The sequence below is a fragment of the Penaeus monodon genome, chromosome 3 (genome assembly GCF_015228065.2).
Source record: "Penaeus monodon isolate SGIC_2016 chromosome 3, NSTDA_Pmon_1, whole genome shotgun sequence".
Lineage (NCBI taxonomy): Eukaryota > Metazoa > Arthropoda > Malacostraca > Decapoda > Penaeidae > Penaeus > Penaeus monodon.
This window is the reverse complement of record NC_051388.1, coordinates 62196006-62211005: the sequence shown is the minus strand read 5'-3', so window position 1 is coordinate 62211005 and position 15000 is coordinate 62196006. Positions and strand designations below refer to the sequence as shown.

The 15000-nt window shown below is 34.6% G+C and overlaps 2 protein-coding genes across 2 annotated transcripts in view; both read right to left on the bottom strand.

The window, feature by feature from the left end:
• Positions 1 to 493: 493 nt before the first annotated feature.
• LOC119588105 (malate synthase 1-like) lies at positions 494 to 7937 on the bottom strand. The gene is made up of 8 exons (XM_037936818.1): positions 7920 to 7937; positions 7370 to 7556; positions 5295 to 5435; positions 4899 to 5052; positions 3416 to 3524; positions 3048 to 3141; positions 1034 to 1197; positions 494 to 930 (listed from the first exon to the last, which is right to left on the bottom strand). The coding sequence occupies exons 1-8, from the start codon at positions 7935 to 7937 to the stop codon at positions 679 to 681; spliced, it is 1119 nt and encodes a 372-aa protein (XP_037792746.1). The 3' UTR covers positions 494 to 678.
• Positions 7938 to 8116: 179 nt separating this feature from the next.
• Positions 8117 to 15000, bottom strand: part of LOC119588094 — a 7518-nt gene continuing 634 nt past the window's right edge. The window contains exons 3-8 of the mRNA XM_037936806.1: positions 13880 to 13921; positions 13595 to 13666; positions 10390 to 10521; positions 8972 to 9172; positions 8448 to 8525; positions 8117 to 8182 (exon numbers count right to left, since the gene is read on the bottom strand). Coding sequence (XP_037792734.1) covers positions 8117 to 8182; positions 8448 to 8525; positions 8972 to 9172; positions 10390 to 10521; positions 13595 to 13666; positions 13880 to 13921 — 591 coding nt within the window. The remainder of the gene's footprint in view (positions 8183 to 8447; positions 8526 to 8971; positions 9173 to 10389; positions 10522 to 13594; positions 13667 to 13879; positions 13922 to 15000) is intronic.

Sequence of the window (15000 nt, the reverse complement as noted above, 5' to 3'; positions counted from 1 at the left end):
ATAATTATTACATAGATTCAAAAGTTACTCCAATAAGTATAAAAATAAGAAAATAACCTCTCTACTTTTATCTGTATAGATCATGACAATATAAACCCCTGTTGTATTAAATGCAAATGATAGTATTAAGCATAAAATATTTACACACTTATTATAAAATCTATTTTGTCATAAAAGTTTCATGCATTACTCACAACCTGAAAATTAGATATAAGTATCTCTTTTATACAACTAAGATAATATAGTTTAATACAAAAAATAATACAATACTGTGCTAAAGTATAAACCACACTAACTTGCAAGTGAAAATATGTATAATTTCACTTAAAATAATTTGTGTGCATGTGTGGATAAAAATGTCTTCAATAACATGTAACCTATAATCTACCATGCATATCCTTGACAAATAAACAATATTAACATATATATATATATATATATATATATATATATATATATATATATATATATATATATATATAATTATCTAATGTTTAATACCTCAAAAGAAAATTACAGATGTATACTTTCCTGGGGGGGGGGAAAAATCCAACATAATAAATCTATCATTTGTTAGACCTTATATAACTTCCATATGTCAAAAAAATATCACAAAATATTCCACATACATTTGCATAGGCCAAATCCATATTGCACCAATTAAACTTCTTTTCAGTATCATTCTTCATGCATTTTTTGGTAACTAAGGAATGTGTGGTCGAGATTCAGATATGTTGTGATAAATTCAGGGAAATCTCTTTTAGTGACAATTTCTTCAAATATTTCTGCAGCTGCTCTAAATCTCTCCTCGTGTTTTGGTGAATTCAGAGGAACAGGATCCTGGGACATTATGGTAGCATCAACAAAGTCTCTGATGATTTTCTGAACAAGACCTCTCGTGATGATTTCACCATCATCCTCTAGTTTAGCCTGAAATATCAAATAGTACACATTATGAGCAGCACTTAATTTTTCTTCCATTGCTTATTAAGAAATAGATATTAAGTGCGCTGATTGCACTTCCAAACCTTACCCTGTGTCTAATCCACTGCCAAACTTGAGAACGTGAAATCTCTGCTGTGGCCGAATCTTCAACAGCCCCTTTGTAAATGTAGTGGCCCTTTCCACGTAACCAAGCGTCTATGAAAAGAATTCCAACAGCAACATTGTGCTTCAGCCCTGCGAGTGTGACTCCACCTGGAAACAAAATCATAAATACTGTACAGTTCAGCTTTATCTGAAGAAAGAAAATGGTGAGAGAGAGAGAGAGAGAGAGAGAGAGAGAGAGAGAGAGAGAGAGAGAGAGAGAGAGAGAGAGAGAGAGAGAGAGAAAGAGAGAGGGTGAGAGAGGGAGAGAGAGGGTGTAGCTGCTGGCATCAGCAGTGTGACAGTGTGACCGCACATCATCCTCTCGTAGATGCCTAGACCAACTCGGGTTAATGGTTTCCACGTAGGCTGCTACAAGGGATGCCTTGACCCTTGTGTTGACAGATGTATGGAGTGGGTGTGCCTCACGAAGGGGGCCATCAGTGGTGTGTAGGGCAGTTTGAGAGAAAACACAGGCCTGACAAATGTACAGGCCTGTGATCTGGAGACTTATTAAAGGCACTGACTGTTCCCACTATGCGTACATATCAAACAGATTAATGTATAGATGTAGATATCATTTGCACAAGTATATCACTGTACAATTTATGTATTATAATAGAGAAGAATGCTTGGCAAACAGTGTAATATATAGACTCTTTGTGGTTGTACTAGTATAAGCACTGGTTAGAAATATTGTAAGTTAACATAAATCTAATTGTGACAGTGATTATGATTGTTAAATATTGATTACAGGTTTGACTGCATTCCAATAAACTGTGAAGTGAGTACAATGCAGTGGTATCAGTCACCTCAAATTGACACAAATAATCTAAGCACGTGAAATGGTGCTTACAAAGGGAGAGAGAGAGAGAGAGAGAGAGAGAGAGAGAGAGAGAGGGGAAAGAGAGAGAGAGAGGAGAGAAGAGAGAGAAGAGAGACAGAGAGAAGAGAGACAGAGAGCAGAGAGAGGAGAGCAGAGAGAGGAGAGCAGAGAGAGGAGAGCAGAGAGAGGAGAGCAGAGAGAGGAGAGCAGAGAGAAGAGGAGAGCAGAGGAGAGGAGAGCAGAGAGAGAGAGAGGAGAGGGAGAGAGGAGAGGAGAGAGAGGAGAGGAGAGAGGAGAGGAGAGAGAGGAGAGGAGACAGAGGAGAGAGAGGAGACAAAGAAAAGAGAGAGAGAGAAAGAGAGAGAGAAAGAGAGGGAAAGGGAGGAGAGAGAGGAGAAGGAGGAGAGAGAGGAGAGGAGAGGAGAGGAGAGGAGAGAGGAGAGAGAGAAAGAGAGAGAGAGGGAGAGGGAGAGGGAGAAGGCGAGGGAGGAGAGGAGAGGAGAGGGAGAGGCACAGGACCTGGCTAGCAGGGGTTGTCATAGTTGTTATGACGGCTTGACTCTTTTGTATGAACACAGAAAGTACATTACAGTAAGGGAACACACGAGACAATCTCATAGGGTAAGCGGTGAGCGCGGGGTCACGTTTTCGGCCAACCAGCCTTGAGGGGTGAAGGCTGGACTGACCTTATCACATCAACTGCTGGACACGAACTGAGAGGCCAGACGAGGTCAGATAAAATCGTCATGTACGTCATCGCTGGCTTGATGGTTCTAAATTGGAGCCACATGATCTATTAGTAAAATGGCTTACAGAAACTGTGCTTATGTATACTCTTCTTTTAACGGTAGGTTCATGTCTGAGCCGCCGTGGTCACAGCATGAGGGAGAGGGAGAGGGAGAGGGTGAGGGAGAGAGAGAGAGAGAGAGAGAGAGAGAGAGAGAGAGAGAGAGAGAGAGAGAGAGAGAGAGAGAGAGAGAGAGAGAGAGAGAGATTGATTTATCTTGTTTTTTCTCATTTTCTCCACCGCTCACGCACGCCCTCACGCACACGCACATGCACACGTACACACACACACACACACGCACACGCACACACACATGCACACGCACACACACACACAGTCTTTGATTACCTGTAGGCATCTGCAACAAATCCCCAGCAGTAACACGAACATCATTTCTTGGCCGATTCTCTATTTGATTGTCCCTTTTATCTAATACTACCATCTGAGAAAACAACAAAGTGATCAGTATTAGCAAGTAATGAGGATTCAAAATATACAGTCTATAATTTAAAAACAAAATCTAAAAGGCCATAACATTTAACATAAAAAAAAACAGTAATTTGATATATATCTGTAAGAAGAAAGGTCTAGAAACAGGTAAAAAATAGCTAATGAAACAATTTCTGTCAAACAAGACCACTCTAATATAGCAATTCTCTCTGTGATGGTTTCCTGTAAATGTTAAATCTTTAAAACAGAAACCCACTAGAACTAACCTTCCTCATAACTGGAACTAGACGTGTATCATATACCATGAAACCATCTGCACCAGAGAGCAACTCTTGTATTTTTGCTTCTGTCACCTTTGTCAGGATACTGAGATCACTGAAATATATATAGAGCAGTTATTAATATAAAGAACATATATATATATATATATATATATATATATATATATATATATATATATATATATATATATATATATATATATATATATATATACAATATATATATATATATATATATATATATATATATATATATATATATATATATATATATATATATATATATATATATATATATATATACAGAACAGAAATTTTATCTCTTAGGACTGGGGTTCCCAATCTGGGGAGCATGTACCCCAGTGGTACATTTCCACTTTTCAAAGGGTGCATTAGGTCTAAGAGAATAACCACTACATACAATACATGATGTTGTAATCTGCATTCAGACTGCATTTTTTTTTTTTTTTTTTTTTTTTTTTTTTTTTTTTTTTTTTTTTAAGCAAAGCTTTTACTTACCGGGAAGATACTGTGCTTATTTTAGAATTTTTTGTGAAATGTCTCTGCACATAGATGGCTCTGCTAGTGCTGAGCTACAAAGAAGTCAATTAGTAGACCTTGCGTCCTTACCTGATTTCACCTTTCCTGAATTTCCTTGAAAAATGTTTCTTTTTACTAATTCTACGAATATCGATGGTGTTATTTTTATTATAGACATTATAATAACTATTGACATTAGTATTGGCACTATAAGATAACATAAAATATTTTCAAAAATCAAGGAAAAGGGTAAACAGGTGAGACAAGCAGAACTCATAATTGGCTCACTGGTGACTTAGTGCAAGTAGAGCCATCAATGTGTAAAAATAATTAATAAAGTAAACTCAACGTGGGTATGACATGTACGCACATGCCATGACCATCAGTTTTGGGTTAAGTTACATCAAGAGTAGGGTGAATACCATTTGTTTTTCGCTATCATGAAACATTACCTGCTTGTATGTAATGGGTTCAAATATTTTATATGTTACCTGAGTTTACTTTATTGGTGATATAACCACTGAGATATTTATGCAGTCTACACATACAGATGTCAAAATTTCAGTTTCATATTTTTTTTTATTAATTTTTTTGGATACACGGGCATCTATGAAAATGCGCAAGGGGTGCAGAGGAACAAAAAAGGTTGGGAATCCCAGTCTTAGGCTATTACAAAGAGGGGAAACATTCTCCAGAGATATCTATTTCCCAGTTATGAATAAAAGTTATCCCAGAGGTATGTTCTCCACAGGGACAAAATATTAATTTTATGAATGACTAAATAAAGATAAAAACAAATATGCAGACACAGGCACATAGACACAGACAGAGAGACAGGGAGGCAAACAGACAGCCACAAAGGGACAGATTAACTACAATGATTGCATGTAACGCAACTTGTGACAAGAATCGGTGAAACAATACTTACCGAGACTCTATAATTGTTGCTGCCATTCCCCCTGTAGCATGAGCACCATGCTTGTGACATGTGTGAATGACTAAATCCATATACGACCGTAAAAAGTGCCGCTGCATATTAACATACTTGTTGCGATCAGGGAGGACAAAATCTTTCCTGTCCCCTTAAAAAGAAATAGATAAAAAAATAACCTCAAAAAGGATATACATCCAAAAACTAATCATAAAAAATGAAAAATAGAAGATAAGAAGAAGAAGAAGAAGAAGAAAAATCTAATAAAATATGCACAGCATTTCTGACACAATTTATAATCTACTAATATCTATACACATATAAAAACAACAATAATTGATTCTAGTTTTCTATGAAAAGATCATGTCATGAAAAGGTATATACTATACTTACCAAACTTATTGACAAAAGATGCAGAGTAATCCCAGATGCCACAGTTTAATCCAAGAGAATGGTCCTTTAGTTCAAAAAGTATTTCTTCCATCTCAAATGATGCCAGAACATTCTCAATCAGGACACATGCTTTAATTGTTCCTAAAAGATAAAAGGGCAGTTTAATCAGAAAAAAAAGAATCAATATAATAAAAAATACTAACATAATCCTATTCTTCTGAGTATTACAGAACCCAACTTCATTATTTTTGATGATTAACCTGTAATTTGTTAACCCACTGGCATCAGGTAGTTGCCTTGTCCACTGCAGCTTTCTTTCATGAATTTTATTTGTACAGGGATGGCTCCACAATTATTTAGTCTCCAAGGAGTCAATTAGTAGGCCTACCTGACCTCACTTGATATCCCGATTCCTTTAATATTTGGGAAAAAGTTTTATCTTTCCTAACAATGTTAATATCATTATGGTTATTATCATTATTTAATTGACAATGTTTTGCTTGTAATGCTATTACAAAAACATCTTTCTAAAAATCAAGGAAATGGTAGAGGTCAAATCAAATAGGATTAGTAACTGACTCCTTTGTGAATAAGCTATTTTGTTAGCGTAAACAAAATAAATAGATTAGTTATAATGGATATGGCATGTTTGTACAGCTGGCCTAATAACTTCTCAGCCACCCTAAAGTTATCAAGCCTGGATGTATTCTGGTAGTGTATTCAAATATAGAAACATAAACCCTGTTCTTAAATAAACAATGCAAAAAAAGGTCTATGCAAATTTTGTCGAGCACATTTAAGTGTTTAAAAGAAAATGCATAAGAAAGCATATAAAAAAAAAGACATTCCATGTTCCCTATATATATGTTTGTTTTCCTTTGTTCCAAAACAGTTGTGAAACATGAACTATTAGTTGTCATGGAATTCTTATGAAACATTGGTTGATAAGAGCACTATTTTCCCATCTGCCACTTAGCTGGAGCCATAATTAAGCCTAAATTATTATTGATGCTTATATGTTATGGAAAAAGATGGGGAAAACAGTAGTAGACGATAATATTAACATGTCAACATGTGGTAATCCATTATATATTTCAAGAATACATAATTTTGACAAGATGAACCTTTTGCAGAAAAGTATCATATTACATTCTCCCACACTCTTTTGTCTTGGTGGGAAAATATCAGCTGCCTTCTTCAAAAAAGTTGACAGGGCCTGATTACATCTAAGCTACATAGAACTTGATTATGTACGTTTCACAGATGATTCATGACTGAACAAAGAACACATATGAGCAAACATATATAGACTGTTTTGTATTGTATTCTTCTTCTTTTTCCGAGTAAACAAATCAAGTCAATACAGTAATTAGTGTGTAATGATATCAAAGGGAAAGGCAAGTATAGGCAACTAGAAGAAGCATTTATCCTTTAGCAAGCTGTAAGCAGTACAGCTAAGTGGGGGCATTGACATTTGATTAGGAAATTAAGAGAGGGAATGTCTGTTTCTTTATGTACTTTTTATGCATTTAATTCTAAATATTAAAAAACAAGTGACAAAGTTTATTTAGACTTTTTTAACACAGTTTATTTAACAACAGGTTTTATATTGTTATACTTGAATGCACTAGATACAATACCAGCTCAATAACCTTAGGATGGCTGCAAATTTATTCAGCCAATTATATAAGCTATCACCTCACTACACTATTTGTAAGAGAGTATCATAAACCACAGCATTCATGAAAAATATCAGAGTAATAGAAGTGAAGAATTATTAAGAAAGAAGAAGAAGAAGAAGAAGAAGAAGAAGAAGAAGAAGAAGAAGAAAAAAAAAAAAAAAAAAAAAAAAAAAAAAAAAAAAAAAAAAAAAAAAAATCTATCAAGGAGGTCAATAAAATCATGCAATATCACTTCCAAATGATAGCATTAATGCCATCTAACTTTTTCACTTTGAAAAATCACCTCCACAAAATAAAACCCTTTCCTATTACTCTTTTAAGATTATATATTCCTAAAATTATTTTGAAAAATCTGAAATAAATAAATATTGTAAAGCAAACAAAATTACATACCATGCGGAATGCCAAGCTTTTCCTGCGCCCAACAGAAGATTTCATTCCATAATTTGGCCTCATTGGCTCCTTCCAGCTTAGACAAATAGAAAAATGGTCCGCTCTCCTTTGCAACAAGTTGGGCAGCGCAGTGGTACATCAGGAGACCAAAATCAAACAATGGACCTGGGACTTCTTTACCATCAACCTGAAATAAGGCAAATCATCAGTATAGATATATGTATGTATGTATGTATATATATATATATATATATATATATATATATATATATATATATATATATATATATATATTATATATATATATATATATATATAATATATGTATATGTATATGTATATATATATATATATATATATATATATATATATATATATAATAATAATAGATATAATATAAATATAAATATAATATAAATAAAATAATAAATATAAATAATATATATATATATTCTATATGATATTTATAACATAGTAATTGGAATATATATATGGAACTATACTTATATCGATACATTTCTGCAATGATAAAATTCTAACATGTACATACCTGGAAATCAAAATACATGTTGGAGAGGTACATAACAAGTTAACACTGCAATTATCGCATCATGTAGCCATCAATGTCCTCTCTTGACGTACATCAGAACATGTCTTGAATGCATTATGAACAGTTAACTGTTTATAGCAGATGGACAATGCAACTCTCATAAAATTTCTGATCCATCACACAGCAATTACAACTTCTCATGTTTGATGGAAAAAGTCAATCGCATAATTCTTCTGGGACTGTGCATTCCAATCTTCTCTTATCTGTAACAATATGGAAAAGTCAAATGGACAGCCATTTCTTGAGCTGTTTAACTATGTTTTGATATCAAATGATTTCCATACTAAATGCTAAAAACAAGGTAGCTAATAATGATATGATAAACGTATTATCTTGAGAAAGAGGAATAAATCCCACTAGTAGGAAAATTTTAGCATGAGAAAACAAAGAAAATTTATAGGATATGAGATATTCAAATCTGTCTGTCTAAACGAGTCACATCACTCTTAATATTTCTAACGCCATTACCTCTGGATTGTCAGGGAAGAACGGTATGTTGCCAGTGATGTCTAATTCCAATTTTTTCTTCATCCTCTGCTTCAACATCTACATGAAAAAGCACAACAGTTATATAGTTTCAATTATCTTTCTATTTTTATCTTCCTAATTACATATTGTTTGCATCATTTTTCAGGGGGGTTAGTTAAACTTTTAATGAGTTATACTGTATAAAAATTTTAAAAAATATAAAATTGTTCACCTTGTATATATCTGTGTGTGTGTGTGTGTGTGTGTGTGTGTGTGTGTGTGTGTGTGTGTGTGTGTGTGTGTGTGTGTGTGTGTGTGTGTGTGTGTGTGTGTGTGTGTGTGTGTGTGTGTGTGTGTGTGCGCGCAGGAGTGCGTGTGTGTGTGCGCGCAGGAGTGCGTGTGCGTGTGCGTGTGCGTGTGCGTGTGCATGTGCGTGTGACATGTATGTGTTTGTGAATGTGTGGGCGCCCTGATAAGATTTCAAATATTTTAACTCTCCAAGGAAGAGCCATAAACAAACATACCAAATCTACTTGGTTACTGAACTGTCTCGTAAGATCAGCAACAAATCTAATGGCAGGAGGTGTGAGAATCTGACTATATTCCTCTTCCAGACCCGGAGGTGATGGTTCCACTTCTACATCATTCACGCCGATCTTTTCCAGTTCCGTCTTCAGCATCTGGCTAGTTGCTGAAGATGGAAATGGACAAATATTCACTTTCCCCTGAAAAACAAAAAATAAATAAATAAAATTATTACAATCCTGTCAGATATAGAATTTTTAATGACTTTTATATAGTCTTTGATACATGTAAAATTGATATCATTATGAGCCATATATCATAATCCATTGCATGAGCAACATGTTCTATTTTCCTATCATGCAATAAACAACTTGGTCATGCAACCCTATCTTTAATCACTTTACTAATTTAAAGTTCTAAAGATTAAAATATACAGTGTTATGAGCTCTATTAGACCACACACCATATATTTCCACAAACAAAATGTGCATAGTCACAGTGAAGTTAAATGCTCCTTATTCAGACCCCTCTTCTTCTTAGGTAAACCTTTCTAATTCCTTTCACTGACTTTTTATTCTCCTCTCCTGCAGCCAATTATCCTTCCAATTAAACAAACCTCTACTTCTATCCCTCTCTATCACAATTTCTTGCCCTCTCCACAAATACAGTTTCTTCGACCTCTGCTATGGCTGGAAATACATTATATTCTCCACACCCTGTGACTCAAGAAGCCCTGTGTGGAGATAGTGAAAAACTAAGGTAATGGTTATAGAGAACCTATAAAACGCTGTTAGTCATAAAACACTCTACAGAAAGCCAAGTACTCTTCAAAGATACATCTAAAGTGACTCAAATATATAAGTGATGTGGCCATGTACCTCTGGCACTCCTGCAAAGACCTAAAAACCTTTAACATGCAAAAGACTGGTTTCTTATTGCAAAAACTGGTAGAGAGGTCTAAAAGTTTCATCTTCCCTACAAATACATGATGATATTAATAAGCCTTTGATGCAATGTTGCAGATATATAGAGACCAAGGTGATTATGAGCCTTAGTCTCTGAGACTTTGATGTCCTAGATTTGAGAATTATCAAATATTTTGTTTGTTTGTTTGTTTTTGTTCGGCTTGGCTGAAGCACAGTTCTGATGTGCTAGAATGAGGTTTATTAAATACCATACACAAAAAACATTAGCAGCATGAATATATTTCAACTTATACGAAGCTCCAATGCCCTTCCTTGCAAAACAGACAATAAAATCTGATTCCACGACGAGGCAGAAGCAACTCAAAAACTGGTTATGTTACTATGCAGATGTAAGCTTGCTGAAACCGTCACCAACAAACCTAAAAATCTCGCTTATCCAAAGACGTCATGGAACGAAATTCGCTCTACATGACTACGAAGACAATAAATACCTTTCCAAATGCATCTGAACCCTCTCCAACTCTCCTATTGTGGAGAGATAGGTGATTTCTTAAGACTTGCAATCTGTTCAGCCTAAGCTCCGCCATGGCCATGTTTACGACTGGATTTGTTAGCGATTTTGGCTGAAAATAGCGGAACACAAGAGCGAAAAATAGCTAGAGATAGCAAAATGCGCTAGACGTGAGATTTACAGATTTAAGCAAACAATACTGTTTCTCCCCCCTCCCCCCCTCTCTCTCTCTCTGCTTGTCACTCTCTCTCATCTACAAACATCTCTAAACTGAGAGAGAGAGAGAGAGAGAGAGAGAGAGAGAGAGAGAGAGAGACAAAGACAGAGACAGAGAGACAGACAGACAGACAGACAGACAGACAGACAGACAGACAGACAGACAGACAGACAGACAGACAGACAGACAGACAGACAGACAGACAGACAGACAGACAGAGATTTGGATGTAAATAGTCATTGTACTGTAGAAACATGGTAGATGCTTAATAATGGGACATTATTATGCTGTTTCGAATTATTTGTATTGGAGTGGGATATTTTGTATCTGTGGAATAATGTGATTAATGGTAGTAAATACACACTAATGAATACATACATGCATTATATATATATATATATATATATATATATATATATATATATATATATATATATATATATACCTATATCTATATCAAACAATGTGCCTGTCTGTTCATCTACATGTCCATTTATCTATCTATCTATTTATCTAAATATATCTATATCTATCTGTATGTATAAACTTATGTGTATACACACACACGTACACGCACACGCACACGCACACGCACACGCACACACACACACACTCACACACACACACACACACACACACACACACACACACACACACACACATTCATATGGTAGGCGAGTGTTTCACCACAGCCTCCTTTCACCACACTATCTTCACCCTTTATGGCGAAACCTCCGTATCTTCGCCTCGCATGTTACCCAACGTTTTGTCGCTCTTGACGTCTCGCCTGATTTCGCCAGGTAACGTACGGTGTCCAGGGAATTAGTTGAGAAGGTTTTTCAATTTAATTACTTCATTTTTGAATCGTATTCATATTGACAAATGTAGAAAAGGTATGAATGAGAATGAATATCTTCAGAGATACATGTATTTCTGACGAAGACACAATCGAAACCGGTCAAATACACCTCTTGTATTGTGAAGATATTCATTCTCATTCATACCTTTTATACTTCATTTTTCCAAGATATTCGACAGATGGAAGAAATAAGTTCGACGTCAAGAGTATTATTTTACGTCAACGAGTATTAGATATTACGTAATCTCGTATGATTTTTAAAAGATATTCGCATAAAGAAACAAGAGATGCTTTATCGTATTTTACGCTAAAATATAGCTTCGAAGTTTACATCAAATATTTCTAACAGTTCGCTTGTCTCTAAATAAAAACACAGGTCACCGTATCATCGGATATTGTGTGTTCCTTGTTTCCTTGACTCCTCGAGACGCCCCCGCCATGGCAGCGTGTTCCTTGATGCAATATTGGTTGAAAGGCCACTCACATGCAGCCCAGTGAGTTGAGATGAACAGAAGTCTGTGAAAACATTTTGGTGAAGGCTGCTGATAAATTATAACTTTTTTTTTCTTAGGTGTCCTTTACATCCTCTATATAAAAGGCGTTTTTAAACATCTTTTAGGTATACATACATAAATATATATAATTGTCTATTTATCTATCCATCTACCTATCTTTCTGTCTATGTATCTATTCATCTATATATTCCTCTCTCTCTCTCTCTCTCTCTCTCTCTCTCTCTCTCTCTCTCTCTCTCTCTATATATATATATATATATATATATATATATATATATATATATATATATATATATATATATATCTTCAGTCAATCAGTTCATTAACCCAATCACCCCGGATTTATGTTCTGTCCCTTGTAGGTTTTTGTGAATTTTGTTACATACAGATGGCTCCACATGTGCTCAGCCTCCAAGGAGTCTATCAGTAGGCCCTACTGACTGATCTTGATTTCCCTATTCCTTGAATTGGCGGGAAAATGCGTTTTTCCTTTTAATACAATTGATATCAATACTGTTATTATTGTTATTGATGTTATGATTATTAAAGTATTATTAAAATCTTGTTAACATTTAAGACAATGAAATAATGCAAAAGATCCTTTCCAAAAGTCAAGGAAAAGGGTAAACAGGTGAGAAAGGTAGGACTAATAAGTGACCCCTTGATGACTAAGCACTTGTAGAGCCATCTATGTGTGAATACAATAAATAAACCTGTGTTACAGTGGGCATGGCATGTATTCTTGCCAAACGTGGCGATTGGGGTAAACCAATCCATCTACCTAGCTATCAGTCTATCTGTCTATTTGTGTATCTGTCTTGTACAATAGGGAACAAGGCTGTAAGTAATGAATTGAAAGCAATTTCTCGCACTTAAACGCATACACATCCAAATTATTCGAGACCTGATACTCGTTTAAAAGCCAGTGATTAACAGATTACCGTTTCCTCTCTGGAACATTAGATATTTAAGAGTAATCAGTCATAACCAAAGAAACGAAAATGTCAATGAACTCCACGGGAAACCACCCTGATTTAATTCATTTTACTAGATTTATTAATCCTACTAAGCACTGTTGGTAATTATTAAGGGTTATTAAAAATTAAGTTCATTATTATTACTTGGGAGATTTATGATTTTTGATGTGGATATGTAATACATAAGAGACACCTACACACAACACACATATACAGTGTGGTAAGTAAGTGCTTGAAGTAATGAAACATATCAGATATATGAAAAGGTTAATGTCATGAATAAGTTTTAGTCATAAATTCAATAATGCATTATTAGCTTTTGATATTTTACACTTATTGCATGACATTTTGCGATGTCGCATGGTATGTACATAAGCAGTATGAAGTTTTCTAACATAAGATTGGTGTGATGAAAAAATAATAATAAATAATAATAATAATAATACATATAATTGATGATACAGTGATATTTGACACTGATATATATGAGATATTCTATTTGTGTAATAAAGTTACGTATCACAAAAGTTATTACAAAGAAAAAAAAAGAAAAAAAAAAAAAATTGGTAGCAACTCAGACACGGTACATCAAAGCATGCGCTCCTGGCACGACTTACCCACTTTTTGGTCATTTTTAAACGGAAATTTCCCCAGAATGTCATCACATGTCGACTCCATATAACTCTCAACTATTATACGAATACGAAGCGGAACCTTATTGTCTGCAGGTCTGACCCCAAGACCTTGCGACTGTTGATAACTTTACTAACTCCCAATACACATACCCTGACAACAGTACTTTTTTTCTTGACACGCTTCATGCTTTTACCTTATAATAACCACTTTCGTGACTTCAGCAAATATCATGGATTCCGTATTTGAGCGTCAGTAGCTTGACTTACTTTTCTGTCTCCAAAGCCATCTTCTATTTCTGGCATCTCTTCCTGAAACTTGAATAAGTTTATTGATCGTAAAACCAGCAAAATCTAGCTTTCTAAGAGTGCTCTTGATCGTAACTTTCGCCCCCTCCCCCCTTCACCTCCTTCACACACACACACACACACACACACACACACACACACACACACACACACACACACACACACACACACACACATATTGTATATATATATATATATATATATATATATATATATATATATATATATATATATATATATATATACATATATTCCGTGGAAAGGAACTGGGGACCCTACCACGTACTCACTCCAATATCATCACAACATGAAAGCTACAATTATTATGATGTGACCACGGCGGCTCAAACAAGAACCTACCGTAAAAAAAAAAAAAAAAAAAAAAAAAAAAAAAAAAAAAAAAAAAAAAAAAAAAAAAAAAAATATATATATATATATATATATATATATATATATATATATATATATATATATATATATATATATTTTGTACATATATATATATATATATATATATATATATATATATTCTCTTTCAACTATATTCTATAACTATAAATATCACACCTTTCTTCGCTCATTTCTCCAACATATTCTTTTTTTACATTAAATCATCTCCAACTTGAAATATTTGTTAAAATTTTACAATCTACACTGAAAATCACACTAGAATTCTCCGAAAATATATTACACTTTGTCCTTCTAGCAAATTTGGGCTAAATTACCCCTATGTCGTCAAGGTTAAGATTCATTTTCCAGTATTCGTTATATAACCGACCAGATTTTGATTATTTGTATTTTGTATTAATCAAGCTCCTAGGTTAAAGCAATAGATGCTTGAAGTGTTTGTTAGTTGTTGTGAAAGGTGTGGGTACCATGTTTGTTATACACATGCAGACATACAGTCACATACACACACACACACACACACGCACGCAAGCACGCACGCACGCACACACGCACGCACACACGCACGCACGCACGCACACACGCAAACAAACACACACACACACACACACACACACACACACACACATACACTTACACACATATACATATTTCATGGAAATTGTTGAATCGTT

What these genes read in the sequence shown, in the direction of transcription:
- LOC119588105 (XM_037936818.1), bottom strand. An exon ending in GCAACAATTATAGAGTCTCG is followed by an intron (nt 3,525 to 4,898) that starts GTAAGTATTGTT and finishes TATATATTTCAG; the next exon opens with TGATCTCAGTATCCTGACAA. An exon ending in TAGTTCCAGTTATGAGGAAG is followed by an intron (nt 3,142 to 3,415) that starts GTTAGTTCTAGT and finishes TTGTTTTCTCAG; the next exon opens with ATGGTAGTATTAGATAAAAG.